This window comes from Penicillium atrosanguineum, assembly GCF_028827265.1.
Source record: "Penicillium atrosanguineum strain IBT 20685 chromosome Unknown utg000003l_segment0_segment0, whole genome shotgun sequence".
In the NCBI taxonomy this organism is placed as follows: Eukaryota; Fungi; Ascomycota; class Eurotiomycetes; order Eurotiales; family Aspergillaceae; genus Penicillium; species Penicillium atrosanguineum.
This window is the reverse complement of record NW_026623135.1, coordinates 3,566,393-3,594,310: the sequence shown is the minus strand read 5'-3', so window position 1 is coordinate 3,594,310 and position 27,918 is coordinate 3,566,393. Positions and strand designations below refer to the sequence as shown.

The 27,918-nt window shown below is 51.4% G+C and overlaps 14 protein-coding genes across 14 annotated transcripts; 6 read left to right on the top strand and 8 right to left on the bottom strand.

Annotated features, from left to right (window-relative positions):
- Positions 1 to 133: 133 nt before the first annotated feature.
- On the bottom strand, positions 134 to 2,025 carry N7443_004786 (DNA-binding domain-containing protein; the record flags this gene model as incomplete). Its single annotated transcript, XM_056884842.1, has 2 exons — positions 134 to 1,914; positions 1,977 to 2,025. 2 exons carry the CDS (start codon positions 2,023 to 2,025, stop codon positions 134 to 136), a joined length of 1,830 nt encoding a protein of 609 aa, XP_056743120.1.
- A 728-nt stretch (positions 2,026 to 2,753) lies between these two features.
- On the bottom strand, positions 2,754 to 6,825 carry sec31 (putative protein transport protein (SEC31); the record flags this gene model as incomplete). The annotated part of the gene is made up of 5 exons (XM_056884841.1): positions 2,754 to 2,798; positions 2,852 to 3,150; positions 3,208 to 6,386; positions 6,443 to 6,559; positions 6,617 to 6,825. The coding sequence occupies 5 exons, from the start codon at positions 6,823 to 6,825 to the stop codon at positions 2,754 to 2,756; spliced, it is 3,849 nt and encodes a 1,282-aa protein (XP_056743119.1).
- Positions 6,826 to 7,217: 392 nt separating this feature from the next.
- N7443_004784 (RNA-binding protein) lies at positions 7,218 to 7,736 on the top strand (the record flags this gene model as incomplete). The annotated part of the gene is made up of 2 exons (XM_056884840.1): positions 7,218 to 7,538; positions 7,599 to 7,736. 2 exons carry the CDS (start codon positions 7,218 to 7,220, stop codon positions 7,734 to 7,736), a joined length of 459 nt encoding a protein of 152 aa, XP_056743118.1.
- Positions 7,737 to 7,998: 262 nt separating this feature from the next.
- Positions 7,999 to 8,652, bottom strand: N7443_004783 (uncharacterized protein; the record flags this gene model as incomplete). Its single annotated transcript, XM_056884839.1, has 5 exons — positions 7,999 to 8,098; positions 8,232 to 8,244; positions 8,308 to 8,370; positions 8,499 to 8,514; positions 8,593 to 8,652. 5 exons carry the CDS (start codon positions 8,650 to 8,652, stop codon positions 7,999 to 8,001), a joined length of 252 nt encoding a protein of 83 aa, XP_056743117.1.
- A 267-nt stretch (positions 8,653 to 8,919) lies between these two features.
- N7443_004782 (cytochrome c oxidase subunit VIb) lies at positions 8,920 to 9,557 on the top strand (the record flags this gene model as incomplete). The annotated part of the gene is made up of 5 exons (XM_056884838.1): positions 8,920 to 8,986; positions 9,182 to 9,212; positions 9,268 to 9,349; positions 9,404 to 9,467; positions 9,523 to 9,557. 5 exons carry the CDS (start codon positions 8,920 to 8,922, stop codon positions 9,555 to 9,557), a joined length of 279 nt encoding a protein of 92 aa, XP_056743116.1.
- A 719-nt stretch (positions 9,558 to 10,276) lies between these two features.
- Positions 10,277 to 11,458, bottom strand: N7443_004781 (uncharacterized protein; the record flags this gene model as incomplete). Its single annotated transcript, XM_056884837.1, has 4 exons — positions 10,277 to 10,966; positions 11,056 to 11,154; positions 11,230 to 11,234; positions 11,302 to 11,458. 4 exons carry the CDS (start codon positions 11,456 to 11,458, stop codon positions 10,277 to 10,279), a joined length of 951 nt encoding a protein of 316 aa, XP_056743115.1.
- A 1,410-nt stretch (positions 11,459 to 12,868) lies between these two features.
- N7443_004780 (phenylalanine--tRNA ligase) lies at positions 12,869 to 14,419 on the top strand (the record flags this gene model as incomplete). The annotated part of the gene is made up of 1 exon (XM_056884836.1): positions 12,869 to 14,419. The coding sequence occupies one exon, from the start codon at positions 12,869 to 12,871 to the stop codon at positions 14,417 to 14,419; it is 1,551 nt and encodes a 516-aa protein (XP_056743114.1).
- A 431-nt stretch (positions 14,420 to 14,850) lies between these two features.
- On the bottom strand, positions 14,851 to 15,693 carry grpE (mitochondrial nucleotide exchange factor MGE1; the record flags this gene model as incomplete). The annotated part of the gene is made up of 3 exons (XM_056884835.1): positions 14,851 to 14,883; positions 14,946 to 15,371; positions 15,430 to 15,693. 3 exons carry the CDS (start codon positions 15,691 to 15,693, stop codon positions 14,851 to 14,853), a joined length of 723 nt encoding a protein of 240 aa, XP_056743113.1.
- Positions 15,694 to 17,848: 2,155 nt separating this feature from the next.
- Positions 17,849 to 18,824, bottom strand: N7443_004778 (2-oxoglutarate dehydrogenase; the record flags this gene model as incomplete). Its single annotated transcript, XM_056884834.1, has 2 exons — positions 17,849 to 18,577; positions 18,783 to 18,824. The coding sequence occupies 2 exons, from the start codon at positions 18,822 to 18,824 to the stop codon at positions 17,849 to 17,851; spliced, it is 771 nt and encodes a 256-aa protein (XP_056743112.1).
- Positions 18,825 to 19,248: 424 nt separating this feature from the next.
- N7443_004777 (chitin synthase C) lies at positions 19,249 to 19,577 on the top strand (the record flags this gene model as incomplete). The annotated part of the gene is made up of 2 exons (XM_056884833.1): positions 19,249 to 19,339; positions 19,393 to 19,577. 2 exons carry the CDS (start codon positions 19,249 to 19,251, stop codon positions 19,575 to 19,577), a joined length of 276 nt encoding a protein of 91 aa, XP_056743111.1.
- A 168-nt stretch (positions 19,578 to 19,745) lies between these two features.
- N7443_004776 (uncharacterized protein) lies at positions 19,746 to 21,169 on the bottom strand (the record flags this gene model as incomplete). The annotated part of the gene is made up of 3 exons (XM_056884832.1): positions 19,746 to 20,392; positions 20,559 to 20,932; positions 20,982 to 21,169. The coding sequence occupies 3 exons, from the start codon at positions 21,167 to 21,169 to the stop codon at positions 19,746 to 19,748; spliced, it is 1,209 nt and encodes a 402-aa protein (XP_056743110.1).
- Positions 21,170 to 22,437: 1,268 nt separating this feature from the next.
- Positions 22,438 to 24,759, bottom strand: N7443_004775 (putative G-patch domain protein (TFIP11); the record flags this gene model as incomplete). The annotated part of the gene is made up of 1 exon (XM_056884831.1): positions 22,438 to 24,759. One exon carries the CDS (start codon positions 24,757 to 24,759, stop codon positions 22,438 to 22,440), a length of 2,322 nt encoding a protein of 773 aa, XP_056743109.1.
- Positions 24,760 to 25,006: 247 nt separating this feature from the next.
- sod2 (superoxide dismutase sodB) lies at positions 25,007 to 25,882 on the top strand (the record flags this gene model as incomplete). Its single annotated transcript, XM_056884830.1, has 4 exons — positions 25,007 to 25,130; positions 25,211 to 25,617; positions 25,673 to 25,740; positions 25,795 to 25,882. 4 exons carry the CDS (start codon positions 25,007 to 25,009, stop codon positions 25,880 to 25,882), a joined length of 687 nt encoding a protein of 228 aa, XP_056743108.1.
- Positions 25,883 to 26,180: 298 nt separating this feature from the next.
- On the top strand, positions 26,181 to 27,638 carry N7443_004773 (uncharacterized protein; the record flags this gene model as incomplete). Its single annotated transcript, XM_056884829.1, has 1 exon — positions 26,181 to 27,638. The coding sequence occupies one exon, from the start codon at positions 26,181 to 26,183 to the stop codon at positions 27,636 to 27,638; it is 1,458 nt and encodes a 485-aa protein (XP_056743107.1).
- Between the last annotated feature and the right edge of the window lie 280 nt (positions 27,639 to 27,918).

The window sequence follows — 27,918 nt, the reverse complement described above, 5'->3', positions numbered from 1 at the left end:
GAATAGCTATGGAATTTACAGTGATGTCCACTTAGCATTATATTGCAAGATCCTACATATTCCTGCCTCGATTCTGTATCGTCTCAAATCCAAAAATTTCATACTCAGCTTATTTTTACAAACAGTATACGCCCTATTGATCTGAATGCCCCCCAGGCTCCATAGAGAAATGATTCTGCCTGTAATGATTCCGCCGAAAGTTGGAAATCCACTCAGGGTTATCGGCAAACGTCTGATTCCAAGGATCGTCTGAATCGTAAAGAACCCGTCTAGCTTCCCGCTGGAACATTTCATCCGTGGGTATGATACCCTGACTCATATTTTGCCGAGCGAACTGGCCAAGGTGCATAGTAACAACTTCTAAGAAAGTGTTCAGAGGAACGTTATTGGTTTGCAACTGTTCAAGAGAACTAGTCAACATAGCCGTGCTTTCATCTTTCTCCTGAAGCTCGCTCTCTTTCGGACTCCCCTCCGCCCGAATATTTGCTCCATCTGCTCGCGAGGAGATCTGAGCAAGGTGGTCTTTGCTGTTGGAATTCGTGGCTGAGAAGGGTACCATTGAAATGGACTCGGATGCAAGAAGATACGGCGGTACCGCGTTCATCACTTGTGCGGCAATACTCGGCTCAAAGTCGTGATCTCCATGCCAATGGCGCATTGTCAGTCCTTTCTTAAAGTGCGCCGCCAGGTGCTCAACACGTTCCTCCCAGCTTTCGAGGCGATGATCACAGAAGCCGCAACGAGAGGTCACTTCGACAGAGCCAGTCTTCCATTCATCGAGGACTGGTAATTTATCAAGCCGATGAGCTAATCGGAGATGCTGAACAAGATGGTCCTTTCTCCGGAAAGTGCGCCGTGTTCTCGAGCACGGACCGTAGTTATGTTCGTCAAGATGTTCCAAAGAGGGCTCCAGGCAATAGCAAAAGACGCAATGTTGCCTTCCAGTCAATGGGGAAATTGGAAATCCTCCATGTGGAGCGCAGACCCAACCTTCCAAATTTAGATGAAGGGATTTCTCATGACGGACCCAATCGTATTTGCTCTTGAATTTATCGCAGCAAAAAGTGCAACAGAACGGTCGATTTGTGTCATCTTTAGCCGCCGTTCTTCTTTTTCCGGTCTTTCGAACTCGATTTTGATTGCGGCGTTGCGTTTTTTGTGATTCTTGCGTTGCTGATGATGCCTCAGATCTAGTTGAGCGAATTGATTGATGGGAGGAAAAGCTGGTGTCACTATTGGAGCTGGCCAGTGAGGCAGGTCGTCGATAACCATTAAAGGCGCCGTGGCTCCCGATTTTCATATCTCTCCGCTCTGATGACCTTAAAGCACTGATGATCGCAGACCTGGAGGCTGGCTCGTCCTCCGGAGGGGACTCTTGCCACCGCTGCATGGGGTTCAGGTCACTGTCGGCCTGACTTGGAATGAAGATGGGAGACCCAGAGCTCTGGGAAGATCTGATCAGATATCGACTTCGTCTTCTAGGAAGACCTGTATTGGGGGCTGCATTTGGCACAGGGAAGTTCGGTCCGGCATGCTCAAGATGTGCACGATGGATAGACTCAGTCAAATGGTTCATCGAATCCAAATACGAGTGTTGAGAATGTAAATCGGTCTCGGTGGGGAGAGCTAGTGGAACATCCGCCTGTGAGGCGAAGAGTCCGCTGTTCACCGCTGGAAATGACTGCCTCTCATGGGGATCGATAGTCTCATCATTGTTGAAGGAGGTGGTGACATTCCGTTCCCACGGGATCTCGAAGAAACCAGGGTCATATATGTAGTTTGAAGACTCATTTTGTTGCGTGGAGAGTCTTTGAAATGATGTATTGAAATGAGCAGTTGAATCCAACTGCTCCGGGAATGCTTTGGCCAAATTCAATCCCAGTGGTTGGAAGACTGGATCGGATGGATCATTGCCTGGAGAAAGATTAGATCATGGGTTCATTAATCATTTTCCAGTATGTGAATTAGTGGCGCACCCGAGGAAAAATTAAATGGCGAGCCACCCGAGCGCGGCATCTGCTCCATGCCCCAATGGCACGACAACCCACTGTGTGGGCTACGTTCAAGGGTAAGGAGTCGATTGATTTGAAGTAGCAGGCAGGAGGTGAAGTCAAGTGCCGGACGGTGCCGTACGGTGACTTGACTCACGCGGGTGGGGGGTTCCATGGTTCATGCCGGGTGAGCTCTGGGTCTACTGGAAGCTAAATTCTAGCTCTCTAAAAGTTGGACCAAGGAGAGGATTTGGAGGCTTCGGAATATGCGGCCATTGTTTTATATTTTTAATTCATCTTCCCGGGGATATCAAAAAGGTGCTTCAATGCTTCAATTCTTCAATGGAAATGATCAAAAAAAGTCTATGATTATACTTAGCGTCATTCCTAGGAACTTGAGAAGCACTACGAACAATGTCTCCAGGTCCCCGTGGATCATCTCCTTGGTCGGCCTATACACCCATGGACGTTACCTATGATCAATCTACTTGTTCATTTCATAGCACGTCTATCTGACACTCTAATCCATTCCAAGCCCAGGTATCCGTGTTATGAAACATTGGGAATTTTTCTTTTCTCATGACAGTAATTGATCAGACTAGACCCCCCGGGGAGGACGCAAAAAAGGAAATACGCAGGCATTAATAGTAAAATGAACAAGAACCAAAATCTAGGCCGTCATATCGGAACCTCAATCAATCTCCGTCTCAATCCTCTCTATCGAGAGACAGCTAAGCATCAAGTCCTAGTTCGGGGAGAGCTTCACGGGGTAGCTTTGCTCATGCTAATCAGACGCTTGACACCAACCTTCGCTATAGTTAGTATTGTAAATCGAAGAACGATTAGACAGAAGAACTCACCATCCAGTTACCGCACTCGTCGGTTCGATTGGTCATGATGTCAACGTGGATACTGCGGGCCGTCTCATAGTCGCGGTTCTGAATGGCGCGGGATAAGTTGGCCATGTCCTCGATGGTGTTGGGCTTGAGCAGGTCCTCGTTGTTCAAGTGGTCAAAGAGGAGACTCAAGCGACGCTCGGCATCATCAACCTGGGCCTTGAAGGAGGTCGGGGCCCGAGCCTTGACGCGCTCCATGTCGGCTGAGAGGATCTCGAAGACCGGCATGGCGTTCGCCGGGATATGAGAGCGGTCACCAGGGGCTACGAACAGTCAGCGATTTTTTGTCCTTTCACTTGGGCTTAGCAAGAAAAACTTACGGTACTTGGGGGTCGAGGGGGGAGGTGCCCGTTGAGAGGTCGCCGTGGGAGGGCGAGATCCCTGTAGGGGAGCTCCTTGGGGCGGAGGCGGGACCTGCGCAGCCATAGGAGGGGGCTGCATGCCCATGGGAGGAGGTTGCATGGCAGCACCCGGGCTAGGCGCATATGGGTTGGCGGCTGGAGGCTGGGCTGCTTGTTGAGGGGCATACATCGACGGAGCCCCTTGAGGAGGAGGTGCTACAGGGGCGCGAGTTTGCATTTGCGGGCTTGCAGCCTGAGCAGCCGGGCTTGGCGCGTACCGGTTGGTAGGCGGGGGCATGCTAGGCGGGGCATTGTATGGCGAAGGACCCCTGGGGATTGAGGCCTGAGGAGGAGCCATACCCGAACCCATTGACGGGGACTGGGGGAGAGAGGCATAGGGGTTGACAGGCGGCGGCGGCGAAGGTCCAGGTGCCATGCTCGATGCTAAGGGAGATGTCACGCGCGGGGGTAGTGACCCAGCCTTGGGAGGAGGAGGAACAGAAGGTGCTCGTTGAGGCGGCCCTGTGGGCGGGAGAGGGCCTTGGGCCATAGGAGGTGATTGCTGGTTGGCAAACGGAGAGCTGATGGCCGCGGCTGCACCAGGAGTGCTGCGACGAGACATGGGAGCCTTGGCAAAGCCCTCGGGGAGATCGTTCCATGCAGGGAGACCAGTGGCCGTGGTGTAGGTCGTTACCTGGCGAGCGGGTGACTGAGTTCCGGCACGAGGGGGAGGGGGAACACCAGCTGGTGCGGTCGGTCCCCCGAATGGAGTCGAGGGAGCGTACGCCGGCGCTCTCATGCCCTGAGTCGGCTGGTATCCGGTGTTGGGCTGGTAGCCAGCTCCACCAGAGGGAATCGAGGCGTAAGGATTAGCGGGCTGAGCCGGCGCGGCATTCAAGGGAGCATAAGCATTCACCGGCGGCTGCGGAGCAGCAGCAGGGGTGATAGGTGCGTAAGGTGCAGGAATCGCAGGAGCCGCAGGGCTGAAAGTTTGCGTAGGCTGGTAAAAGTTGGGCTGAGTGGGCAGAGGCTTGAAGTTGCCAGGTCTCGCGGTGGCAGTGGCCTGTGCCTTCTGGGGGGCCTGTCTCATAGCGAGCTTGATGCGATTACGAGCAACCTCGGCCTCGGGGTGCTTCTCGGGCACGAGATCAAGATACTTCTGAGCAATTTGAAGACGGCCGTGGGTGGCCACAACGTCAGCGTACTCAATATACTTATCGTACAAGGTACCGAGGCGCCAGTCGGAGTCCTTGGTGCGTTCCGTATCCTGGAACTTGGTGACTTGGCGGAAAATGGTAACCTTCTCGATCAGGCCCTGCAAAGCACGAACGTGGATAGAGAAGGTCGAGTTATCCGCATCGGTCTCGATTCCTCGCTGCTCGTTCTCGCGCAGTTCCTCAACCCAGATAGCCACGACCTTTTCGAGCTTGGAGCCAGCCAAGAAGCAGAATGATGCATCCTTGCGAGCAGTCTTGTCATCAGTGTTGCGAACCTGCTCCTCAAGACGGTCACCGAGAGCATCACACAGATCGGGGAATTCCTTCTCGTCGGCGAAAGTGCACAGAGCAGCCATGACCTCCTTCCAGCTGGAAAGATCAGCGTTGTGCACAACATCCCATAGGTTCTTGCCCACAATGGAAGCGAGGAGTCGCATATAATTGGGACCACCGGACTGCTTGGTGAAATAATACTCCTGGGCCTTCTCAATGCACTTCTGACCACCACAGATGGCAATCATGAAGGCATCAGACATGCGGTCCTCCTGGAGAGCGACATCGAGAGCTTTGTCGAACTCTCCGAGAAGCAATGCCCGGGTAATCTTCTGCTCAGCCTCGCTTTCGGAACCATTGAAGATCTGGAAGGGGTTGTTGGTCTGCGCACCCTTCGAAGCAGCAAGTTCTGAAAGGAAATCGTCACTGTCGGGGGTTGCATCAAACATGGATTGCAAACGCTTGTGCTTCTTGGCATTCGACTTGGGCTTCTCTGTCGGTTCGGGGGTCTCATCGTCATCCTTCTTATCAAGACCAAGCTTAGACAAGGTATCGGCGGCCTCATCAGCCGAGTCTTGGAAGCCAAGATACTCCACCAGGCCCTTGCGGGGGTTATCAGAGAGCAAAGCCTGCATAACCTTCCACTCAGACTTCTCTTCCTCGCTGGAAGCGCCAGCCGCGCGAGTCTCGCAGAGACTGCGAAGGTCACCCTCCTTCAAAGCGTTCTCAAAGCTCTCAGTAGCATTGCCGACGCTCTCATCAACTTCGAAAGGAGTTATCCTGACCTTCGATACGCGGGAATCCTTCTCGGAGACACCGAGAGAGACGACGCGGCCACCAAATCCAAAGGAGGCGGCACAGGGCCGCTCGAGCCAGCGAGGAGGCTTCGGGAGGGAGAACTTAGAGACTTGGGGCTGTGTCTGAGCCTTGGCGAAGAAGTCCTCGCCATCAAGGTTCTGGTTTTGGTCGGCAATCGCCTGCGCGTCATCGGTCTTGGTGTTCTGGAGAGTCTGCACCGAAATCTTTCCATCGAACGAAGCGGTGGCGAAGAAGTTGGGGTTGTGAGGGTTCCAGCGAGTCTGGAAGGTCCAGTTTGTGACAACGGGGAACTCGCCGTAAGGAGTACCGGTCTGCGGGTTCCAACAAATGTTGCGGTTGTCTTTGCCGGAAGACAGCAGGAGATCGGGGTCGTGCTCGCACCAAGCAAGTGACAACACTCCGGATTCGTGGCCCTTGAGAGTCCTCTCCGGAGCGTGCGAGTTTCGCAGGTCCCAAACGTAGATCATGGGGTCCGACTCAAGAGGAGTCGCAGTGATCAGCTTGGTGGGCTTCTCAGGGTCCCATGCAACAGCGCTGACAGCCTTACGGCCCATGTTGTTGAGGGTCAAGCTCTCCTTCTTCGTCTTGACATCCCAGACAGTCACGAAACCGGCGCTGCTACCCGTTACCAAAATATGAGCGACCTTCTTGTTCCAGTCCAAGCATTCAATATCGTCTGTGCGAGCCGCGTTGGTACCCAATCGGAACGGGTTTTCGATATTGTTCAGATCGGAGATGAAGAGCTCGCCCTTCGCACCACCAGTGGCCAGGAGGTTGGAGTGTTTAGGGTTGAATTGGAGGGCCTTAATAGCGCCGGAGTGTTTCGATGTTCTCGAGATCAGCGATTCACTTTAATACATTAGCCATTGTACCTATGTATATTGTTTAGGTGGAATTTTGCGCACCTGGAGTTGGCAAGCAGCTTATCGGCGTTCCACAGGTCCAAAGAACCATTCTCCAATCCACCAGCAATAACACCACGTTTTGTATCGTCAAACTCTGTCCAAGCCAAGTCGTTGAAGCTAGGCACATCCGTCAGTACAATCGATCATCACAAAGTTTCAATATCGGCACCATACCCCGAGTCGGTGTCGAGCTTAGCTATAGGCTGCAGCTCTTCGCTCGCATCCTGGCGATCCAGACCTAGATCCCAGAGCTCAAGACATGTTTTGTTGGAAAAATCGACATCGACGGCACCTGCGCGAGTTCCAGTGGCGATCAATGGCGATGCAGCCCCAGGAGACCAGGCGAAGGTGGCCGTCCTTGGGATCTCCCTCAGACGGACCATGATGAAGAAGAGGGGTATATGTGAAGGAGATGAAGCCGGTCGAGGCACGGGTCTAAGAAAACACAATCAAATCCCACCCCTGTACAAGAAATTGACAATGGGGGGCGTGCAGCTCAGAGTAAACCAAGTGGCCTCCTGGACTTGGAGGGACCGGGGAACCCGCGCTAAACCCAATGTGGTACTCGCCAAAACACCCCCGAGGCTTGTCGCACGTGATATCAGTTTCTCTTCCTCCAGCAGAGCTACGGACGAGCAACAATCCACGCCCAGAACACGTTGACCCTTGATTCAACGAGCTGTCCATATCCGAACTTGGATATATCTATGCGATCGCTTCTATTCGCACCGATTTAAAATACGATTCGAGCTCAATTTACAGCAAAGTCTCCACCATGAGTGAAAGCGCACGCCTAAAGAGCACAGTCTACGTGGGCGGTCTGGACCAGGCCGTGACAGCACAGACACTGGCAGAGGCATTCGTACCTTTCGGTGAAATTGTCGACATCTCTCTCCCTAAGCCAGAGGCACCCAACTCCTCCGAGGTCCATCGCGGCTTCGGATACGTCGAGTTCGATCTCCCCCAAGATGCCAAAGAAGCCATCGACAACATGGATGGCAGTGAGCTGTACGGCCGCACAATCAAGGTTGCCGCCGCCAAACCACAAAAGGACGCCAACGAGGGACTGGGCAGCAAGACTGCAATCTGGGAGCAGGTACGTCTGAACTAATCTTGCTATCTGTCGCATTACGACTAACCATACATCGCAATACAGGAGGGTTACCTGGCCAAGTACGCCGTCAGCGACGAGGACCGCCAAGTCACCGCAGAAACCAAGGCCGAGGGCAACCGCCCACAAGACCCGATGCAGGGCTTGGAACAGCTCGACGTTGCCGGGCCGAAGCCCGAATAATGTATACTATTACGAAGGCCACGATAATAATGAAAGACCACGAACGTCCTTTTTTGCCGAAATACGTGAAACAAGGCAGTCCCCTAGACGAGCCGGACTATATACATAGACGCCGGTACCGAACACGTCTTCTTCCCTGATGCGCTCAATTGCATTTTCTCTCGGCTTCCAATCTGTCTGAAAACAATACAAGCGGCAAGGATTCAATTAAGAAACTTGGAATCGCATTCTCGGAGCTTAAAGAAACATAATGATGGTACATTTAGTGCTCACGGCTCTCGGGGCTGTTGCGGTAGAGACGGAGAGTCTTGTCGGACATGAGCTTCTTGCTGCTGGCGTAGACGGCGGCACCGATGGCGACACTGCAGATATTGAGTCAGCATGGACAATGAGGAATGCTCAGTTTGATTGAGGGTAGACGGGGTGGCCGATCAAGAAATCTCGTGCATATCATGCGCGGATCGATCGGGGATGGGAGATCAGATAGAAACGTACCCAAGGACGATGCCTAATAACATAAAATGGTTAGATCTTGGATTTGTTATGTGTAGTTCCATGGTAGAGGACATACCGAGAGGGATCAACTCCGGGGGAACCTTGCGGAGCTGGCGCAGGCGCTGGGAGATGGTGTGGGCTAGAAACACGTTAGTTCAATGGCTCTCTCTCTCTCTCTCTCTCTCTTTTTTTTTCTCTCTCCCGCTTGAATTCAAGGCAGGCGTATCAATGGCTTGTAGCGTGGTGGTAACCAAGGGGTAGTCGTACCGCTGTGAGCCTCCTTCTGTAGGGAAATTAGCCTTAACCGAACCGAATCGTATGATCACCGACCACACCCGATAAGGGGCAAAAGAGAACTTACAGGAGCCGGGCTGTAGAAGGCCCGCGAGGGCTGCATCTGGAAGACGCGGGTGGGAAACATGGTGGTGGATGGAGGGGAGTTGGAAGGTGGAGAGAAGAGGGAAGACGAGAACTTGGAGGTTAGCTTTCCCAGAGCGGGCTGTGACTGGCTCGGGTGGTTTTGGGAAAAGCAGCGATGCTCAGTGGCTCTCGCTTGACCGCCCGCGGTCACACCCGGCTCTTCACAGCTTCCATCACCCAACGTCTCATCTTGTACCTTCGCTCTAACCTCTCCCCTCTCACCACTCCAATTGTCCTTCTGTGTTCTTTCTGAGTACACATCGCCAACATGGGTGCCATTCCGGAACACGACCCCGACGAGCCCGTCGAGACCAAGCCCTTCAAGTTCGTTACTGGTATGTCTGCCCACTCCCCCCTCCTGTGAAAACGGCCATTTCTCCAATTCTCTCCGGGTCAATTGCTAATTCCGTTATAGCTGGTGCGTATACCTTCGATCTCCTTGCGATGTGACGCCCTATCGGGATACTTTTGGGGTGTCACCCGACCAGCCGGGACACAGCGAAGTTAACATTTTCCGAACGCGATCACAGGTTACGACGCCCGTTTCCCCCAGCAGAACCAGTACGCGACCCGCCCAATACGTTAATGGCATCATCTCTAACATCTGCGCTCCCAGGACCAAGCACTGCTGGCAAAACTACGTCGACTACTACAAGTGTGTCGAGGCCAAGGGTGATGACTTCCGCCCCTGCAAGCAGGTACTTTCCACCCAAGCGACTACCCGACTACCACAAACGCTAATCAACCTCCAGTTCTACCACGCTTTCCGCTCCCTCTGCCCCAAGGCCTGGACCGACCGCTGGGACGGCCAGCGCGGTACGTTTTCGTCTCTTAAACCAATTTAACAGCGCATGCTAATACACTCAAACAGAGGCCGGCAACTTCCCTGCCCACCTTGACCGGTAAATAGCCAACGGCCGCTTTGTGTCGGTTGGACTATATCAAATTTTGTGTATTGACAACTTCCAATGTACTCTACCTGGTCATGCGGGGATGCATTTCCTTTCTTCCTGGATGTAATCCGATGCTCGGGGAAAGGGTGTCTATAAACCTGCCGCCTGCTGAGAAATGTGTTTGATTAGACCATGCTCTTCTGCCGTAGTCCTGAGTAGCAATGATTTCGTTGAAATCAGTAACATCTGAGCCTTACTTTTGTTTGAGCCCTGGACGCTCGAACCTGGTATCGTATGATCAATGATCACGCATGGAAACTTGGTGAGAAGCCATATTCTAGAGATTGCCTACGCGATTAAACATGTGATGATAAAAATTGATGTTCCTTGTAGGAGACATTCTGAATGCAATTCAAGGTGTATCTATGTCTATATGATTTGAGTCTTCCGGATTCTACCATACAACGCATCCTGTACACGGCGATCCGGACCAGAGTATACCCCCGGCCATGGATCACCAAACTGCTCAACATTAATGAGCATGCAAGATATGTGCAAGCTGAATGCTTGTGTCCGCTTGCTCCGCCCGAAGATCATAAAAGGAAGCGGGAGCCGTATATACTCGGAATGGGTCGAGGGAAAGGTGTAGATAGGTATGAGGGTACAGACCGCGAGGGGGGGAAAAAAAGAAAAAGAAAGAAAAGAAGATGCGCAAACCTCTGAGATCCAAATCTAAATGCCCTTCAACTTGCGGTATAGCTTCTTGTGCTCCTCAAGGAATAGGAATGTGGCAATAGTGTGAGGGCCCAGACGAATAAAACTGGGAACCCAGCCGCGGAAAGTCCAAGCCAGGCCTTCCTTGCGGCAGATATCGCGCAGCAGGTGGACAATGCTCTGACCACGGCCATCGGCGTGAGAGGCGGTCATAACACGGGTCTTGATCACGTCGACGGGACTGCAGACAGTGGTTGCGACGAAACCAGCCATGAACGAGGCGGTGAAGTGAGTGCCCAGGTGATCGCCCATACCAGCCTGCTCCATGCACATTTTCTTGAAAGTGTCGTAGGAAGCCAATTGGGATGCTGTCATGAGGACCGCGCGGGTAGAGTTTGGCCACACGCCACGGAACAACGAGCCGAATCCTTCAGTCCGGGTCATCTCGATCAAGCCATGGAAGGCGTGGCGGTAGTTTCGGCGCTGGGCCGGAGGAAGAGAGGCATCGTGCTGCATGCGCACGTTCAGCACGTCGGCCGGGTTGCCGACAACACCGCCGATGAAGCCGGAGGTACATGAGATGCCGAGGAGGGTGAGGATGCTCGGCGAGGAATTCGGGGAGGATGTGGCGACACGGGATTTTAATTCTTCGTAGATTCCGAATCGTGTTGTAGAGTAGGTCATTTGGCGCAGGAGGGCGGCAGAGAGCTGTATCAAAGCAATTGCGATCTTGTCAGCCAAAAAACATCCCCATGCAGGGTGATCATCGCGGATCGGCGATTGGGCGCGCCACATACACCATTGTACAGGCCGAAGAGCCCATTATTTCTGATGATATGTCCAAAAGTGCCAACCATGGTCTTGGGGGCATCGGGAGCGCGTGTTTGTAACCGGACCTAGAATGCGACGAACATGTGTATCAGCGATCGGGTTCGGAGAGGCGAACAATCGAAGTCGGAGCCGAAAGGTACCTTGACTGTAGATGCCGAGTTAGCTCGCGATCACACCAAGTCGTCAAAGAATCGAATCGCAAGAAGACTTACCCAAGTCTAACGGGTGCGTCACGCCGGCCGCAAAGCATGAGGCTGAACCTCCAAACCAAAACGGATAGTGCACCTTTGATGTCGACGGCGCAGGCGTTGTCACGGGGGCCACCCGCGCATGGACGGGAGCCTCGAGAAGTTTGCCGCTATCAGCCATCTTGTGTCAAACAAGGTCGCTATTGAGCGAAGGCGGGGTGGGGAGAAGGGGAGTGTGGTTAAGAGTACTGGGTCATTTTTTCCAAAATCACAGCGGTTTGACGTAATTTGGTACGGAGACAAATCAGGCCGCCGATACTCCGCTCAGCCGCGACCGACGGCGCATCTCCGCCAATGGTTCTTCGTCTCTCGATGGACCCTGGCACTATGGTCCAATGATATCCTCGGTTTTGCCTATCCCCGATCTCGTCTGTAAGGGACATACAACCCTTGTCATGGCCATGATGCATTGCTCGTGCTGCTCGTGCTGTCTTCGGAGATTGAATTAGACCCGGACGAGTCTCTCCACGATCAGATATACACTAAGGAAGCTCGGTGTTCTGACGATAGCAAGGCAATTTGGCGGCATTTTCTCGGGTATTCGGTGGAATCGCGGACTTCCGCAGGAGAGGGGTTACCGAGGAGAGAGGGGGGCCAGGTTTTGCCCCTCTCCGTATGGAACTCGCAGGTGGATCAGATAAGACTGACCTGCTCAGTCTCGGATCAAATAGGGTCCACCATCTATCTCCCTATGCTTTGGGCCACTGGGAAAACCGGACGAGAACAGCGCATGAAACAGACGATCTGATTACTGAACCTGATACGAACCCAAGACCGGTGCCTAGGTGAGTGCTGCCGCCCATCATAGACTTGATGGTATCGGAATTCAGGTGGATCAATCCGTATGCAATTACTGCCCGTCAATTTTATCGCTCTCATGAGATCGCCTCACAAGGGATCTAGGGACCATGATCTTGTATTACTTCGGAGTATGCATTAGTGTTTCCGAAGCCGCAAGGACACGGCTCCCTTGAGTCAGTTCAAAGCCGTATTGAACATGTTAATTCAAGCTGTTGAAACACGCACAACAAACCCAGCAGGTAATCCGTCTTCCAGGAACGAATTTGCTAGAAATTGGTTCCGCTCTCCCTCGCAAACAGCCACGACTACCCATGATCATTCACATGATATGCCGAGCCACTCACCTTCATGCAGTTCTTCTTCGAAGTTACAGGCCCATCGGCTCAACGGGAGCAAGAATCTCAACCCGGGAACCTTTCTGGCAGCCAGTGGAACTTGTGGAACTTTCATTTGAGCCCTCTGGTGCCTATGAATGAGAATGAAGAGTGTATGAATAATGCTTTCAGTTCTTGAAGATAAAGATGTACATGTAGGAATGACTGATACATTTCATGTAAATCAATGGAAGAACGATTTGACAACGTAAGGTGCTTCTGGCAAGGCTTCCAATGCGACGGACACTAACTTACCAATATGTACTTCGGCGACTTGTTTCCCCGGCCCGAGGTGTTTTTGAGATCCCGCAATGCGTAGAGCCGATCTTCAATTGACTGCCACTCCTTCACTAGCAATGCGGCTCTTAGCTACTGGAAGAGCCCTGCGGGCTAGCAGTAGCAGATGGTCCACTGCTGCGACTCGTCCTAAATCCTGCAGCCCCCGATTGATTGGCCTCCGACAGACCGTCCCGACGCCCACTCGGAGCTGGAGCTCAACCGCAGCTCTCCGCACCGCAGACCAAAAGCCCAGCGCTGGCTCACCAAGCTCATCAAAGTCTACGCTGAAGATCGAGGGCGAAGACTACTCCACAGACCAATGGACCAACACCCCCGACACAATCCTGTCCCATGTCGGCCGACGACTCTACCTTGACGAGAACCACCCTCTCGCCATTACCCGCAAACTCATTGAGAGCCAATTCCCCTGTCCAGTCTTCGGCAATTACTCTGAGAAGAACCCGGTCGTAACAACTAGACAGAATTTCGACGTCTTGGGCTTCCCACCGGACCATCCGGGTCGTTCTCGCACGGATACCTACTACATCAACGACAAGACGGTCCTGCGCACACATACAAGTGCGCACCAGCAGACATATTTCCAACAAATCAACCGCAATGAGAAGGTTCGCCCGGAGGAAGTTGGATACACCGTGATCGCTGATGTCTACCGTCGTGATGCCATTGACCGCAGCCACTACCCGGTCTTCCACCAGATGGAGGGCGCCATGCTGTGGAAGCGGCCGGACAGCAACCCCCTTGCGAGCTCTACAGAGACAGCCGCTAAGATCAAGGCTGATGTGGATTTGATTCCGCGCCATAATGTTACCGTCGAAGATCCCAACCCAACCATCCACGCCCAGCGCAATCCCTTACAGGCCGAGCACCACAGCGAGGAGGAGGTCGAGGCTATTGCGGAGCACCTTAAGAGGTCTCTTGAGCGAATGGTAATCAAGGTCTTCACAGAGGGTAGCAAGGCCGCCGCGGCCAGCTCTGATAACAACATCGAATCGGAGCCTTTGAAGGTTCGCTGGGTCGAGGCGTACTTTCCCTTCACGAGTCCGTCGTGGGAACTCGAGGTCTTCTGGCAGGGTGACTGGCTAGAGATTTTGGGCTGCGGTGTCATCAAGCAGGACCTCCTCATCAACTCCGATGTACCAAACCGCGTCGGCTGGGCGTTTGGTCTGGGTATCGAGCGCATCGCCATGCTCCTCTTCAACATCCCCGATATCCGTCTCTTCTGGTCTCGCGACGAGCGCTTCCTGTCCCAGTTCCGTGCCGGTGAAATCACGCGCTTTAAGCCGTTCTCCAAGCATCCTGCCTCCTACAAGGATGTTGCCTTCTGGTTGCCTCCCTCCGCTGTGACTGGTGGAAGCAGTGCTGCTGGCGGTGCCGTGCCTTTCCACGAGAACGATGTGATGGAGGTTGTCCGCGGAATTGGAGGTGATCTTGTTGAGGATGTCACCCTGATTGATGAATTTACGCATCCCAAGTCTGGACGCAAGAGTATGTGCTACCGCATTAACTACAGGAGTCTGGAACGTACCTTGACGAACGAGGAAACCAACGAGATGCATAACAAGGTTCGGGAGAAGCTTGTCGGTGACTTTGGAGTGGAGTTGAGGTAATTGAGGATGTTGTCTGTACTATATAATCTCTACTATACTCAGAACTGTACAATATGAGAACTTTCCCGACAAACTTTACAAATTTTACAATCATGAAAATAAATCGAGGCCATCCGGAGGCTGATAGCCTCCAACGGGTATATATTATACAGAGATGAGGAGAGAGTTATCGGGAGGCACAGATTGCGCGAAACAAGTGAAAGAAATACACACCCAACACGAATCCGGACGCCTCCAGTCACATGCAACAACGGTGTATCATACAGATCCAAGAGATAAGGGGACATGAGAAAGAAGAGTTTTCCACGGACCAACAGCCAGCCGCATCCGAGTGCAAATCCCAACCGTGATCATGACGTATGATATATGGTACAGATAGAATGAAAAGAGGAGGTAGGAGAGAAAGCAAAGCGTTATGCTCGAGAGAAGATTTAGTCGTTCTTAACAACACCGACCTTGCCAGCCTGCAAAAGTTATGAAAGTCAACAAAGAGTCCACGACAAAGATAACCGAAAATATAACTTACGCGGAGAACACGTCCATTGAGACGGAAGCCCTTAGTCTGAGCGTACATCACATCACCGTTTTCCATGCCCTCAGCCTTGGCCATGAAAGTAGCCTCGTGCAGGTTGGGGTCGAACTTCTGGGGCTTGCCCTCGACCTTCTCGCCGGGGTCGAAGCGCTCGAGGCCGTGCTTTTGAAGAGTGTTCATAAGGATGTTCTCGGTCATCTTGAGACCGGCAACAAGATCAAGCAGAGCCTTGTTCTCCTCGGTCTGAGGAGCCTCGAGCTGATCCTTGGGCACGGCCAGCAGCGCCCGGTCGAAGTTGTCAATGCTCTCCAGGAGGTCCTTGGCGAAGCGCTGGATGGCGAAGTTGCGCGCACCTTCCATGTCACGCTTGGTACGCTCCTGCAGGTTACGGAACTCGGCGACGGAACGAAGGTATTTGTCCTAATTGAAATTAGTTTTGCGCACGCGACAGTGAAGAGGCTACCGGGATGAAACATACCTTCAGATCAATGACTTCCTTGTTCTTGGCCTCAAGCTCCTTCTCGAGGGGGTTCTGCTCGGCATTCTCACCCTCGCCCTCCTTGGTAGCTTCCTTCTCGGTGGAGTAGAAGCGAGTGGGCTGGGCAAATGGCCGGATGGCAGCGGGCAGCTGTTGTTGCAAACGTGTTGTCCGTCGGAGAGCGAGGGATGCGGATGTGGAGGTGGAAGCTGCCAGAGCCGACCGGGCGGCCTGGGCTTGTCTGAGAAGAGTGCGCTGGAACATTGCGAAGATAAAAAAATTACAATTGAGTAGGGTATGAGTTGAAGAAGAACGGTTGTAGCGATAGCTGATCGGGCAAAATTCATCTAGCATCACCTGACCGCTTTAGCTCGGCAAAACCGGTGGCCGCCAGTACCGCCTTCTCTAACTCATCTATAGGCCATGTCACTCTCTATTCAGCACCCCAGAACCTCCCAGCTTTACGGTAAGAAATAAATTGTACTTAGCGAGAATGTTATCCGTGATCCCCGGGCCGCGGACTTACAAATAGGTATCCTCGATCGCGCTCTTCACGGCTGTCTCGTCGTAAGGTGCGATAGATACTTCCAGAATGCGTAAGTTTCGTGAGTAACTGATAGTATCCAGCATTCGGTCAGTGTCTTTAGGTCTTATCGCGCGGATTACATGATCTACATTGGTACTTAGAGCCTACTGGAGAATACGTTCCTCAACCTAGTCGAGTTCGGCGCCGGAAAGATCCTTATTCAACATCCGTAATGCTGGAACGTATCCGGCGAAACCCTGACGCTGTTTATTAACGATATCAAGGCCGCTGATCGGTTCGAGAGAATTGTAACCGTCTTCCATGAATTGAACTGGTGTTATGGTTGGTGAAAGCGCTCGGCGTAGCGCGTGGAGCCTCCACTCGTGGTTGGGGTGGCTGGGTTTCCAGACTCGCTACGCGAGCTATAAAAGCAGTAGCAGTTTGGGTTGCGGCAAGTGCATTCCGTGCCGCTACATCGGGCATCGTTCTTCTTTTGTCCCTCGCGCTTCGTGGAAATTCGGCGCGTCTCTTGCGGTGTTTAGGGTCAACCGAGTTAGCTATTATGGGCCAGAAAAACAAAGCTCTTTCTGGGTCAATGTCGCTATCGGTTCAGCGTGTAAGGTGCCGTGATCATATGAAGGATGCCGAGTTCGACGCATTTTGCTTATGGAATAGAGAGAGGGGCATTCGCACAGGTACGGGGATTATAACTCGGGATCTTGGCTAGGGGCATAGTACTCGTGATGCTCTTGTTAGCCATGAGCACGAACAAATCAGGTTTAGTGTTCCTCTCAACGTAAACCTGGCATAGAGGCTCGCTCAGATAGTAAGTAATCTTCGGTGGCGTAAAGAATATGATTAAAGCTACTTTTGATCTATAAAAATAAGTAAGTCAATTAATTGTAAGGAATCTAGTCATCTCAATTTAATTCTTATGATTCTTACTTTATTCGTTATTTTCTCTTACTTTTCTCTCACCTTCCTCTTCCTTTTCTCATGCTTCTTTATCTATTTAGCGATATCTTTAGCCCATAAAGGTGTTACTTAGATAGAACTCGGTATCATCTGAGGCTATTGGTTAGTATTCTAATATAGATAGGCCTTTAGGACTATATTACAATATTAGCAATATACTATGGTGATGCTACGTATAATTATAAATTCTCGGAGTTCTCGGAATCTTAGAACCTAGCTTCTACTTATGTCCCCACTTAAATGCTACCTATGATGTAATAACACCTAACATAACTACTGTAGAGAGGTTAGATAAGAAAGCTTATACCTGAACTCGCGAATTTGACTTTCATCACTTTGGTCCCGAACATAGTGAATATTTGCTCGCTGTAAGCCTGGGACACCGCATTTGCTAAAGCTAGGGTGATCTCGCGATTGATAAGGCGGGAATGCACGCGGGTGCTAAAATAGATCTAAATACTCCGCAAGGCTTTTGTATACGCTATAAGTTCTCGGAGAACGTCCTAGTGTATTTTACGACATCTGCCTAGTATCTTAGATCCATTCAGGGACTAAAGTAGTACGCTCCACAGTGCAAATGCAACCTCGGGAAGTAGAAACCTTCTCGCCTGGAGACCTGCCTAACTTCGTTAACGGTGGATATTGTTTAGTGCACTTCGGTAAAACAGAACTCGGAACTGCACCGCGGAGTTATAACATTTGAAACCTTCAAATTGCCAAGCTCAGCCTCGTCACATATCGGTTATGATCTGAAGCCTGGAAGCTTGTAGCATTCGAATGGTGATAAGGGCCCACTCCACATGTGCAGGGTCCACTGTTCAAATAGGAACCGTTTGGTCCGAGTACGAGATATTTTTTGGAGCGCATATTGAGGCTGAAATAGTTCAATTTCAGAGGAGTCCACTAAGATGAACTTTACTACCCGGACTCTTCTCTGTCGTTCTCGTTGTAGGGGGGTCCTAAGGGTGCACCCCACTGATAGGATTCACCAATCTCTCCCTGGGTCCAGACCGCGCGATCTTGGAGGTAAGAAGGACCAAGGTTCGCAATTTCCGCTGCCTTCATAGATTTCTCACGGTAGGAACGGATTGCCCGTCCACACTCGTCGTACCACACTATGAGGACAGTCCCTGCGTCGGGGCCTTCCGAGGCTAAAGTCCTTTTATCGACGACGTAGATATACCTAATGACTAACTGGAAGAGGTAATCCGAATAGAAGCATATCCAAGGGTTTTCATCTTCCTCTGGGTCATATCCCTCTTCCTCAGCACGCTGGGAATCAGTGGTATCGTACTCGATTGCCTCTTCCAGGGCCTCCTGAACCCTCTCTTCGTATTCCTCGAACGAACAACGATTATCGAGTAGCTGTGGGGCACGAAGAAAAATCTTCTCCCAGTTGGAACCAAAGTTATACAAGGCGGGGTCGTTGTAGACTGTGACTGGGCCACCGACTTTGGTATCAATATATTCTTGGATCTGAGCCCATGAGTCTTCTGAGGAAGGGTCATAGCAGGTGCGGACCCAGCATGGGTCATCATTTCGCACACGCTCAGCGGGCAGGCGGATACGATCCAAAAGCTCTTGGCTATGGGACGAAAGATCTCGCACTTTCTTGTTCGCTAGCCTTCGCTGCTGGTCCCAATACGGCTATTCCGAGAGGTGAGTTTCAAATTTCGCGTTAGAGTGACCGGGGGCCAAAATCAAATTACCTCGCGACCGCGAACTCCAAGTGCCACATATTTAGCGAAAATAGCCTCGCGTTGGGCATCAACTGACAGCGACGAGTCTTCTTGCCATTGCTCCTAAAATGCTATTAAAAAAAAGGATCAAATTGCTAAGCGAATGATCTTACCAGAAGAAACAAATCGGCCTGGAAGGCTTGAAAGTCTGACATATTGCACAAAATTCCCAAGGGGCAGGATGGTGGGACAGTGAGAGAGAGTGATTCGAGGTTGTCTCGGTACTTAAGATTGCTTGGTTGACTTGGCAGGGCTTATTACGAAGTTGAAGTGGAGGATGTCTTAGAATCACCAGCAGGAAATATGCAAGCGAAGCGGGGTTCGAAATGAAACTGGGAAATTAGACAGAAAAGGAAATAAGTGAGAGAACAAAAAATTGAGGGAAAAAATGATCTGAGGATTGGGGGGAGAGGCTAGGGTGACGGAATAAGCTTCGCCAGCGATCAGGCCATGTTACGTCATAAGTGTTCTCAGGGCTATAAAGACAGGAGCCCGTAGGGAGATTTGCAATCAACATTACAGTCCGAACTTGCTTAAATTTGGGGTTCACACTTTGCTGTCAAAACGCCGTTTACAACCATGTCGAGCTTCCTGCACCACCATCACAAAGACTTAGAAAAGCCTTCTGAGCAGTCCCCCCAGCGTGACTCGCAGGTAGACGATAAAGCCAGTATGTGAATCTTCTTTCTTATGATAGTTGGAAAAATGCTAATCGATCTATAGACAACAACGCCCACCATCACCACCACCTCTTCGGCCACCACAAGGATGGCGAAGAAAAGACTCACCACCGCCCCAGCCAGGCAGAAATCGATAACGCTGAATTTGCTGCTGCGAAACACTATGACCACGCTCTGAAATCTAGTCATGGTCCAGGTGTCGGCTTCGAGGGAGGCCGCCAGGGTTAGAAAGGACAGCATACGATACAAGGGATCACAGAGGTACACTGCTTCTGTATATAGATTTTACGAACCTTCATGTAGACCGAATTTCAATGATTTGCACTGTTTCCAACGAACGTTCCAGTACTAATTTGATTGGTTGATCAAATACAGACATTGCACGTACATTAATCCTCACATCTTCCAACCATCAGCCTGATTGTACTTGAGAAGCCGCAACCCCGCCAAAAGAATCATGCCCGCAGCGACCATCACTGCACAAAACAGCTGTGCCTTCCAGAACACTGCATCTTGCAAATTGAGCAAGGCACCGGCGATAGGATTTCCAATGAGTAGTCCCAATCCCGCAAAAATAAAGCACATTCCCAGCCATGTACCAACAACACTCATGTTAGGCGCCAAGTGTGCAACAATCGTAGGCGGCAATGAAACAAGAGCACCTGATGCATATCCATATATGCAAGCGAAGACGATTGTGCCAGCCTCATTGCGGATACCGATCCACGCGAAAGCCAAAATTGTCGCGATGGCGCTGATCGGCACGATGGTGTTTACAGAACCGATCCTGTCTGCGAGAATGCCTGGAGTGATCCGGCCGAATACTGAAGCTGCGTTGAGAATGGCAATTGAGTAGAATGCGATATTGGTATCGGAATGTAGGAATACGCTGAAGTAGCTAGGTAAGTAGAAGAAAGGGAAGTATAGTCCGGTAAAAACAAAGAATAGACCAAAGCAGAAGACGAGAAACGGTATCTCTTTCAGTGCGCTGAAATCGAACATTGAGCGGCTATGTTTAGGTGGCGAGAGGCGCATCTTCATCACTGCTATCGAAAAGCAAAGCCCACCTAAAGCGACGAAAGCTATGACTCGGGTCGTCCAGCCGAATCCGAGGCGATCGATTAATTTATGAAATATGACTGGATATATCACAGCCCCTAAACATATTATGATTTTAGTCTCCATCAGACGATAGACATCATTACTTACCAATACTACCCCCGGACGCAGTAATACCCATTGCCAAAGCTCGATGCGTCGTGAAATACGTAGCAACGATAGCAATACTAGGGAGGAACAAGAAGGCACAACCAATCCCCACGGATAATCCATGGGCTAGGAAGACCTGATAGTATTCAGTCGACAGAGAAGTCATCATCAGACCGAAGACAACAAGGAATGTACCGATGGTAATGAGCACTTTGAGATGTCCTTTGTCGAAGACAGGACCGACCACTACCCCTGCTAGAAAGAGGCAGAATCCTTGAATTGTGCCGATCCATGATATGGAAGATGCAGAGTATTTTGCAAGGAGAACGTCTTCGTAGTAGCTTTGGAATACACCAAACGTGTTTACCACGCCCCTGGTATGTATTTTAGTAGCGAGATTGGAAGTAATCGGACGATGCCCACCAGGAATTAAAGAATAGGAAGAACGCTCCGGCAACCTGTAGCCAGGCCATGAGCCCTCCATCCGGCGGGGGTGGAGGAGACGGCCGTGTAGCTGTTTCTACTGAAGATTGTTTCTCATCGGATACTGCGATAGGTACCTCCAAGGAGACGCCCCTGATGTCTTCGTCGTTTTCCGTAGAGATAGACATGGCGAATAATGAAGAGAATATTTGACTGCTTCAGTCCGCCATCTGGAGAAAAGGAGAGAAAGATTTGGTAAAGATAACGATGGTAAGCGCTGTATTTAACTGCTAGGGGTAAATGCTGGCTGAGAGCTCGGTCTTTCGGCTTATCTTACCCACAGGGGGGCGTTTCTTATTCCCCACTGTCGAGATATTGTGGTTACATGACATTCAACATGTACACCTTGGCTTGGGCAAAAGGTCCCAAGCCATAGAATTAAATATCCACATCAAGACAGCTAATGGGCAGCAGGGCATGCATGCCCTTCATGTTGATCATCTTGACGAACGAGATTTTCAAATGATTAATTTGAAGGCAGCTTGCAGTGTCGGGTTGTTGAAAAGATGCGAAGAGCATCGAATATTGCTAGCAAACCACAAGGCATATAGTTGTTGGGAAGATTCTAAAAGGCTCTGAAGCATTCAGGCCTTGTTTACACCCATCGGCTGATAAATCCAGGCTGCGTGCCCCGAAAATTTCGGAAATGATGATAAATCAATAATCCTGCCCTTTCTTCTTCGAGATTTGGGTATGTCCAAATTTAGTCAGCTTGATGGATTGGGCATGCTGCATGATGGAAAACCAATACTAAGTTTGGCAGCGTATATTCTAAAGATGACCACAGGAATGGTGTGATTGGCGTCAAACGCGCGGCCTAAGTTAAGAAAGTAATGAACAGAATAATTAAAAACAGGTTTTTGATTGAGACACTAAAGCATTTCAACAACCAAACTTTGCAATTAAAGATTTAATAGCAGACCGAAGTAAGTGGTTACCTCGGAAAACGAACAAAAAGAGGTGAAGGTCAAGAGAGAACTGAAGAATCATGTGTAGAGGGCCCTGTCATCTCGACTAGGCCATAGAAATAGAAATAGAAACCTCAGATCAATCTTGAAAAATTGATTAAGGTAATATTGCAAAGCTTTCGCCACAGAAGGTTTCGGATGTAAGACTATTCTTGCTACAGATCTTTAATCTGTCGTCTGGAGGAACTACTACAAATTGATTTATAGCCTGATGAAGTTTTTAGGTTTATAGTTCTTCGGACCGATCTTTAAAAAGCATTACCAAGATCTCCAATGCGCGAGCTAGCCTATCGAAAATTCATCGAGATCACAAAGGGGCGCGCTGAGCGCATTGAGCGCGCGCCCATTAGCCGGGCATGGGGTATAATGAATAGAACGCAATACATGTCATTGTTTCATTGCCAAATTGGGCAGGTGATGGGTATAAATTAGCGGCCCTCGGCGCGCTCTATCAACTGATCGTCCAAGCCCATGGGCTCCCACACATCTTTGGTCTTCTTGTTCTGTACCATGACAATATCGCCTTGCAAGAAGGCCACCACTCCACCCCTTCCTGTTGCGCTGGCTGTGATGCGAAACAGCGGATGTCCGGTTTGCGGGTGTGCCTCGCGCAACGGCAGCATAATAAGACCTTGTTCCACACACCAATTTTCCAGAATATCCTTGAATGAGATCTCCTCCTCGATGTGTGCCTTGGGCTTTGGCGGAGGAGCTGCTGCTGCTGCCGCTGCTGCTTCGGCCACGGCGTCTTCACGAGTGGGAAGCGTAACGCGAGCAGTGACTGGACGTGGGAGTTCAGCAGCTGCGCGATCTCCAAGCTCCGCAGCTTGATGCATAGTTTGAATACCCGTGCTCCACTCGCTGTCCACTTTGGGGACTTCGTTGATCTCGGTTGGGATTTGTTCCTTCCACCAAGAGAACCACGTAGCAACTTCCTCAAGGTTGGGATCATTGGTGAGCCAAATGTAAAGAATCTCGTGCCACTTAGGGAAGAAGCCAGAGACGAGCAGCTCGCCCATAACGACGGGCTTGAAATAGACTTTCCACCGGAAAACATCCTCTAGTGCCGTCAAATCTTGTTCCTGGGGGTTCACGACGAAGTCTTCTCGGAGATGACGTGCCAAGCGTGGTAATAAGTGGTTTCGTAGACAAACATCAAACTCGCTACCGAGAGCCTCTTTCCAGAGGTCCAAGCCACTGATAAGACCCCTGTGTAAGCTCCAGGAATCGAGCACCACCCGGAACTTTCTCTTGGTGTCTGACATGAGACCCGTTGGCTGCTTAGGATTGGTGTGTTTTTCATCCAGGTATTGCAGCCATTGGAACAGCCACCAAGGGAACTTTCCATCATGTTGAGATGGGTGTCGTCGGCTGCTCCGGGGCTTCCACTCCTTCAATGCCCCGCTAAGCTTAGGAACAACCAGTTGGTCAAGAAGGTTGGCAAGTACGAATGGAGGAATGATCACCCTCCAGGAATTCACCAGGGTAGTCGCAGCAGTCGGGTCGTAAACATCCCAGTCATTCATCAGCGCTGAACGGACTCGCGGAAGCCAGAGAGTGTATATCATCGTTTCGTAGGGCGATGTTGATTGCCGTTGGAATTCTTCTTTTTCACTTCGGCGAGCGAGAAGTGGTTGAAGGCGGGTGAGATTCGATACCAGAAACGTGGGATTCTGTAGAGGCTCCCATTCCTCCATGGCCTGACGAAAGAGTGGGTGCATAGCAGCTACTGCAGCCTCAGCTAGCTTGTACTCGTCCATGACATCCTCGTATTGTGTTTTCATGCCCTCAAGCTTGCCGGTCATTTCGTCGAATTTAGCTGCAATACTTTCATCATGTTCAAAGAGATCCAGCTCTTCCACGGCGGCGATCAGCCCAGTCAGATGATTGAGACGGGCTTGATAGGCGTCGAGTTCATCCACGACCTGCGCTTCTTCGATTTCAATGAAGTTCTTCCTTTCGGTCAAACCTTTCCATTCGTCTGCAAATGCCTCCAAATCATGGCGAGCACGCCTAGCAATCTTTAATGCTTCTCCTTCGCCCGAACCGACGAAACCTTGCCCAGCCATCAAACCGGCAGTCGATGTCAGGGTGCGTTGTTCTTTGCCAGTGGCGTCGATAAGCGATTTCAGCACGTTCGGCACCTCGAGACCCTCCATATCGGCTTCCATCTCATGCGCTGTCCGGAATTGAGGCTTCTTGGGTCGCGGTACTGGGGTGCCTGTGCCACTGCGAGACTCTGTCTTGCGTCCATCCTTCTTCTTCCGATGTCTCGGCTTCTCCTCATCAGAACTTTCTTCGACTGCATCGCCTCTGCGCTTGGCATCTCGTCGTTCCTCGTCGCGTGCCTGCTTGGTCTTCTCTCGAACTGCACCGAGACCGGCACCCTGCGGGCGCGCCTGGGCTTCGATCGGGTTGACGATACCCTGCCCGGTAGAGCCAAGACCCTGCCCCTCCTTGTAACCCATCTTCGACATCATGCGCGCGGCGAATGAGTTTCCAGCGCCCTTCCCTCCACGGGCGGTGCCTCCACCGCGGGGTGCCGTGTTCTCGCTGGTTCCGTTGTTCATTTTGTTCCAAGGATTGCGATTGGCACTACCCAAGCCGCCCATTCTCGGAGGCGATTCGGAGGGCTCTCGCGCTCTGGCGAAACCTTTAAAGCCGGTGGTCGGGCGGTCATCTTCGCTATCGGAGCTCATGTCGGCGACCTTGCGCTTCTGGCCGGCGTAGGGCGACGATGGCGAGTCCATGTCCGCCGGTTGTCACTGCAAACAAGCGACAACTTCGTAGCTCACAGCTCGATCGTAAGCTCTCAAAGTCAGAGCTCGTGAAATTCACGTGTAGAGCCGGGGCGGAAGAACCCGTATCCGAGGCGACGGAAACAAGATGACGTTGAGCTCGGTTACTTCATAGCTTCGAGGATTCCGTTCGTCCTTTTTCTTCCATCTTACATACACTTTTCTCACTGCACCCCTCATCAATACTCAGGTATTCACAATGGCTGCTCTCTTCTCCACTTCCGCTCGCGTTGCCCTTCGCTCGGGAGCTTCGGCTTCCTACAAGGCCGGCGCTGCGAGCTTGACCTTTGCTCGCGGCAAAGCTACCCTACCCGACCTTTCCTGTAAGTTCTTTGTGCTGGCGCAGAGATTTTGTGTCAATGTGTTCCCTGGCGCAACACAGGTATACTAATTGTAATCCAAGACGACTATGGCGCTCTTGAGCCCTCTATCAACGGCAAGATCATGGAACTTCACCACAAGAACCACCATAACACCTATGTCAACGGCTACAACACCGCTATTGAGCAGCTCCAGGAGGCCCAACACAAGGGTGACATTGCCGCCCAGATTTCCCTTAAGCCCGCCATCAACTTCCACGGTGGTGGCCACCTGAACCACACTCTCTTCTGGGAGAACTTGGCTCCCAAGAGCGCTGGTGGTGGTGAGCCCCCCTCCGGCTCTCTGGCCAAGGCTATCGACACCACTTTCGGTGGCCTCGATGGATTCAAGGGCAAGATGAACGCCGCTCTGGCGGGCATCCAGGGCTCCGGCTGGGCTTGGCTCGTCAAGGACAAGCAGACCGGTCAGATCAGCATCCGCACCTACGCTGTGAGTGCCGTATCTTCTAAACAATCTAAAAAAGGCAAAGCTGACCCTTAAACAGAACCAAGACCCCGTCGTCGGCCAATTCGAGCCCCTCCTCGGTATCGACGCCTGGGAGCACGCCTACTAGTAAGAAACCCTACTCATGTATCACCGCTTTCCAATGCTAACAACCTGTTCTAGCTTACAATACCAGAACCGCAAGGCTGAGTACTTCAGCGCCATCTGGGATGTCATTAACTGGAAGGCCGCGGAGAAGCGCTTCTCTTAAAGAGAGATCTTATATATCGGCCCCGTCATGACCGGAGCCCAGAATTCTCCTGTATTGTAGCATCTCCTGATAATCTCAGTCCAGAGCAATTGCTTCCAAATATCAAAATTTAGCAATCTAAACGTAAATCCCAAACTCGCAAGTTCTAGGCCCCGAAGTGGCTGAAAGTGACTGTCTCATCGGTCCGCGACGGCCCGTCACATCATGTATAATGTAAGCGCGTCACCAGGGTCTGCGACGATCAACATTCCAACAAGCTCCACTTCTCTGAATGGCAAACTCCGACACCATCACAATCATGTCGGCAGAAAGCCCAGGCCCAAAGTCAGGCTTCAAATCCTTCTTCTCCAATGCCCTCCGCCCAAAGAAATCCCGCCAGACCCTCCGGAAGGGTGGCAGTCGATCCACGACAGACCTGCGGCAGGCCGTTCGTCCAAGTCTCGACGATGCTCCCCCAATGCCCGACATGGCGCCCTTGCAAGTCCATCGAATGAAATACCAAGCGCAACATGCGAATCTCGACTCCCAGCTAGGCGAACGCCAGGACTACACAACCATTATCCACTCGATAGGATGTTTAGAAATGGACGACACCACCGGGCCCGCCGACATCCACGACCCGAATCGGAAACCGGGAGAAGGTGATATCGCGAAGTTATCCTCGAGACTATGGGCGCATGTCGCATGGTATCTGGATCCAGCCTCGGCTGCTAGTCTAGCTGTTTCCAGCTCCACATTATACCACCGGCTAGGACCTTGGTACCTTCAGGCCCTGGAAGCACCGCAGAACCGCGAATACAAGATGCAATTCCTCATTGGAATGGAAATCTCTCTACCACATCATCTGCTGTGTTTCCAATGCGGCCGATACCATAGACGCACGCAGGAAGGCGTTGAACGTATACGACCTGCTCACGTCCTCAACCCGCTATTCAAGTGCCCCGAGGTAACAAACATGCTGAACCCGCAGGCACGGACCCGTATTACGCATGGACGCACGCTGCCTTTTACATTTGTGCAACTGGCCACGCGCGCGCATAAGTACGGTCCTCAATACGGTATCTCCGTTGAGGATATGGGGAGACGCTGGCAAAGAGACAACTGGTCGCATGCTTCGCGCTTTTTCATTCATGAAGGACGGCTTTTGATGCGTGTTACGAGCCAGACGTTCGCGGCGGCGGCTCTCCCGCCTGCTTCTATGCGAATGCTCCTGTTCTCGCGCGAGGACTACTGGCCTTATTTCTCTGCGTGCGCACACTGGCGCGACGGTGAATTGATGGCTGTTTGCAAGTGTGCGTTGGGACATATCCCCGAGCCACGGGATACTGGTGGACTACAGGGTCTCGAGCATAAGGTCAAAGACCGGATCGCTGGACAACGCTTTGATCCTAATTCCTTGACGACCTTATGTGGGTTCTGTCGGCCTATGCGTCGATGTCCTGAGTGTCCAAGTGAATACCTGACCGAAGTCAAATTGTGTGAAGACAAGTCGGATCCTCGCAGGCTGGTGTTCAAGCAGGCGATTGTGGTGACTCGGTGGACTGATCTGGGTGATGGGTCTACACCGAATTGTTTGCAGTGGGGCGCAATCAATGGCAAACGGGATGACTTTGACTCGTTCCAGCATTATGCGAAGCGTGGGATTGCGAGTGTCTTCGAGGCTGCGTTTACAGCTGATACGCTTCCCGGTCAAAGGGTTCTTTCTATGAATCCCAAGAAAAAGAAGCTGGGTGAGGCGGGGGATACTTGGTATTAGTCTGCTGTTTTCTGGTGCCTTGGTTTGTCTTCTGGAGCCTAGACTGCTCTGTATATTATATGACTCAAGTGCTGCTTTTTTTTCGGCGTTGGGGTGGTGAAAATGGGTTGAGTATCGACAACTTGGAATACGGACTAATGACACTATGTAGCTTGGATACCTAAAAAACTTTGAAAATCCTACTAATATGTTATGGAACGTGGCGATAGAAAGTTATAGTTGTAATACAGCCAGACCGGGGGGGGATAATTAAGAAGATCTTGGATAAACCGGCCATGGC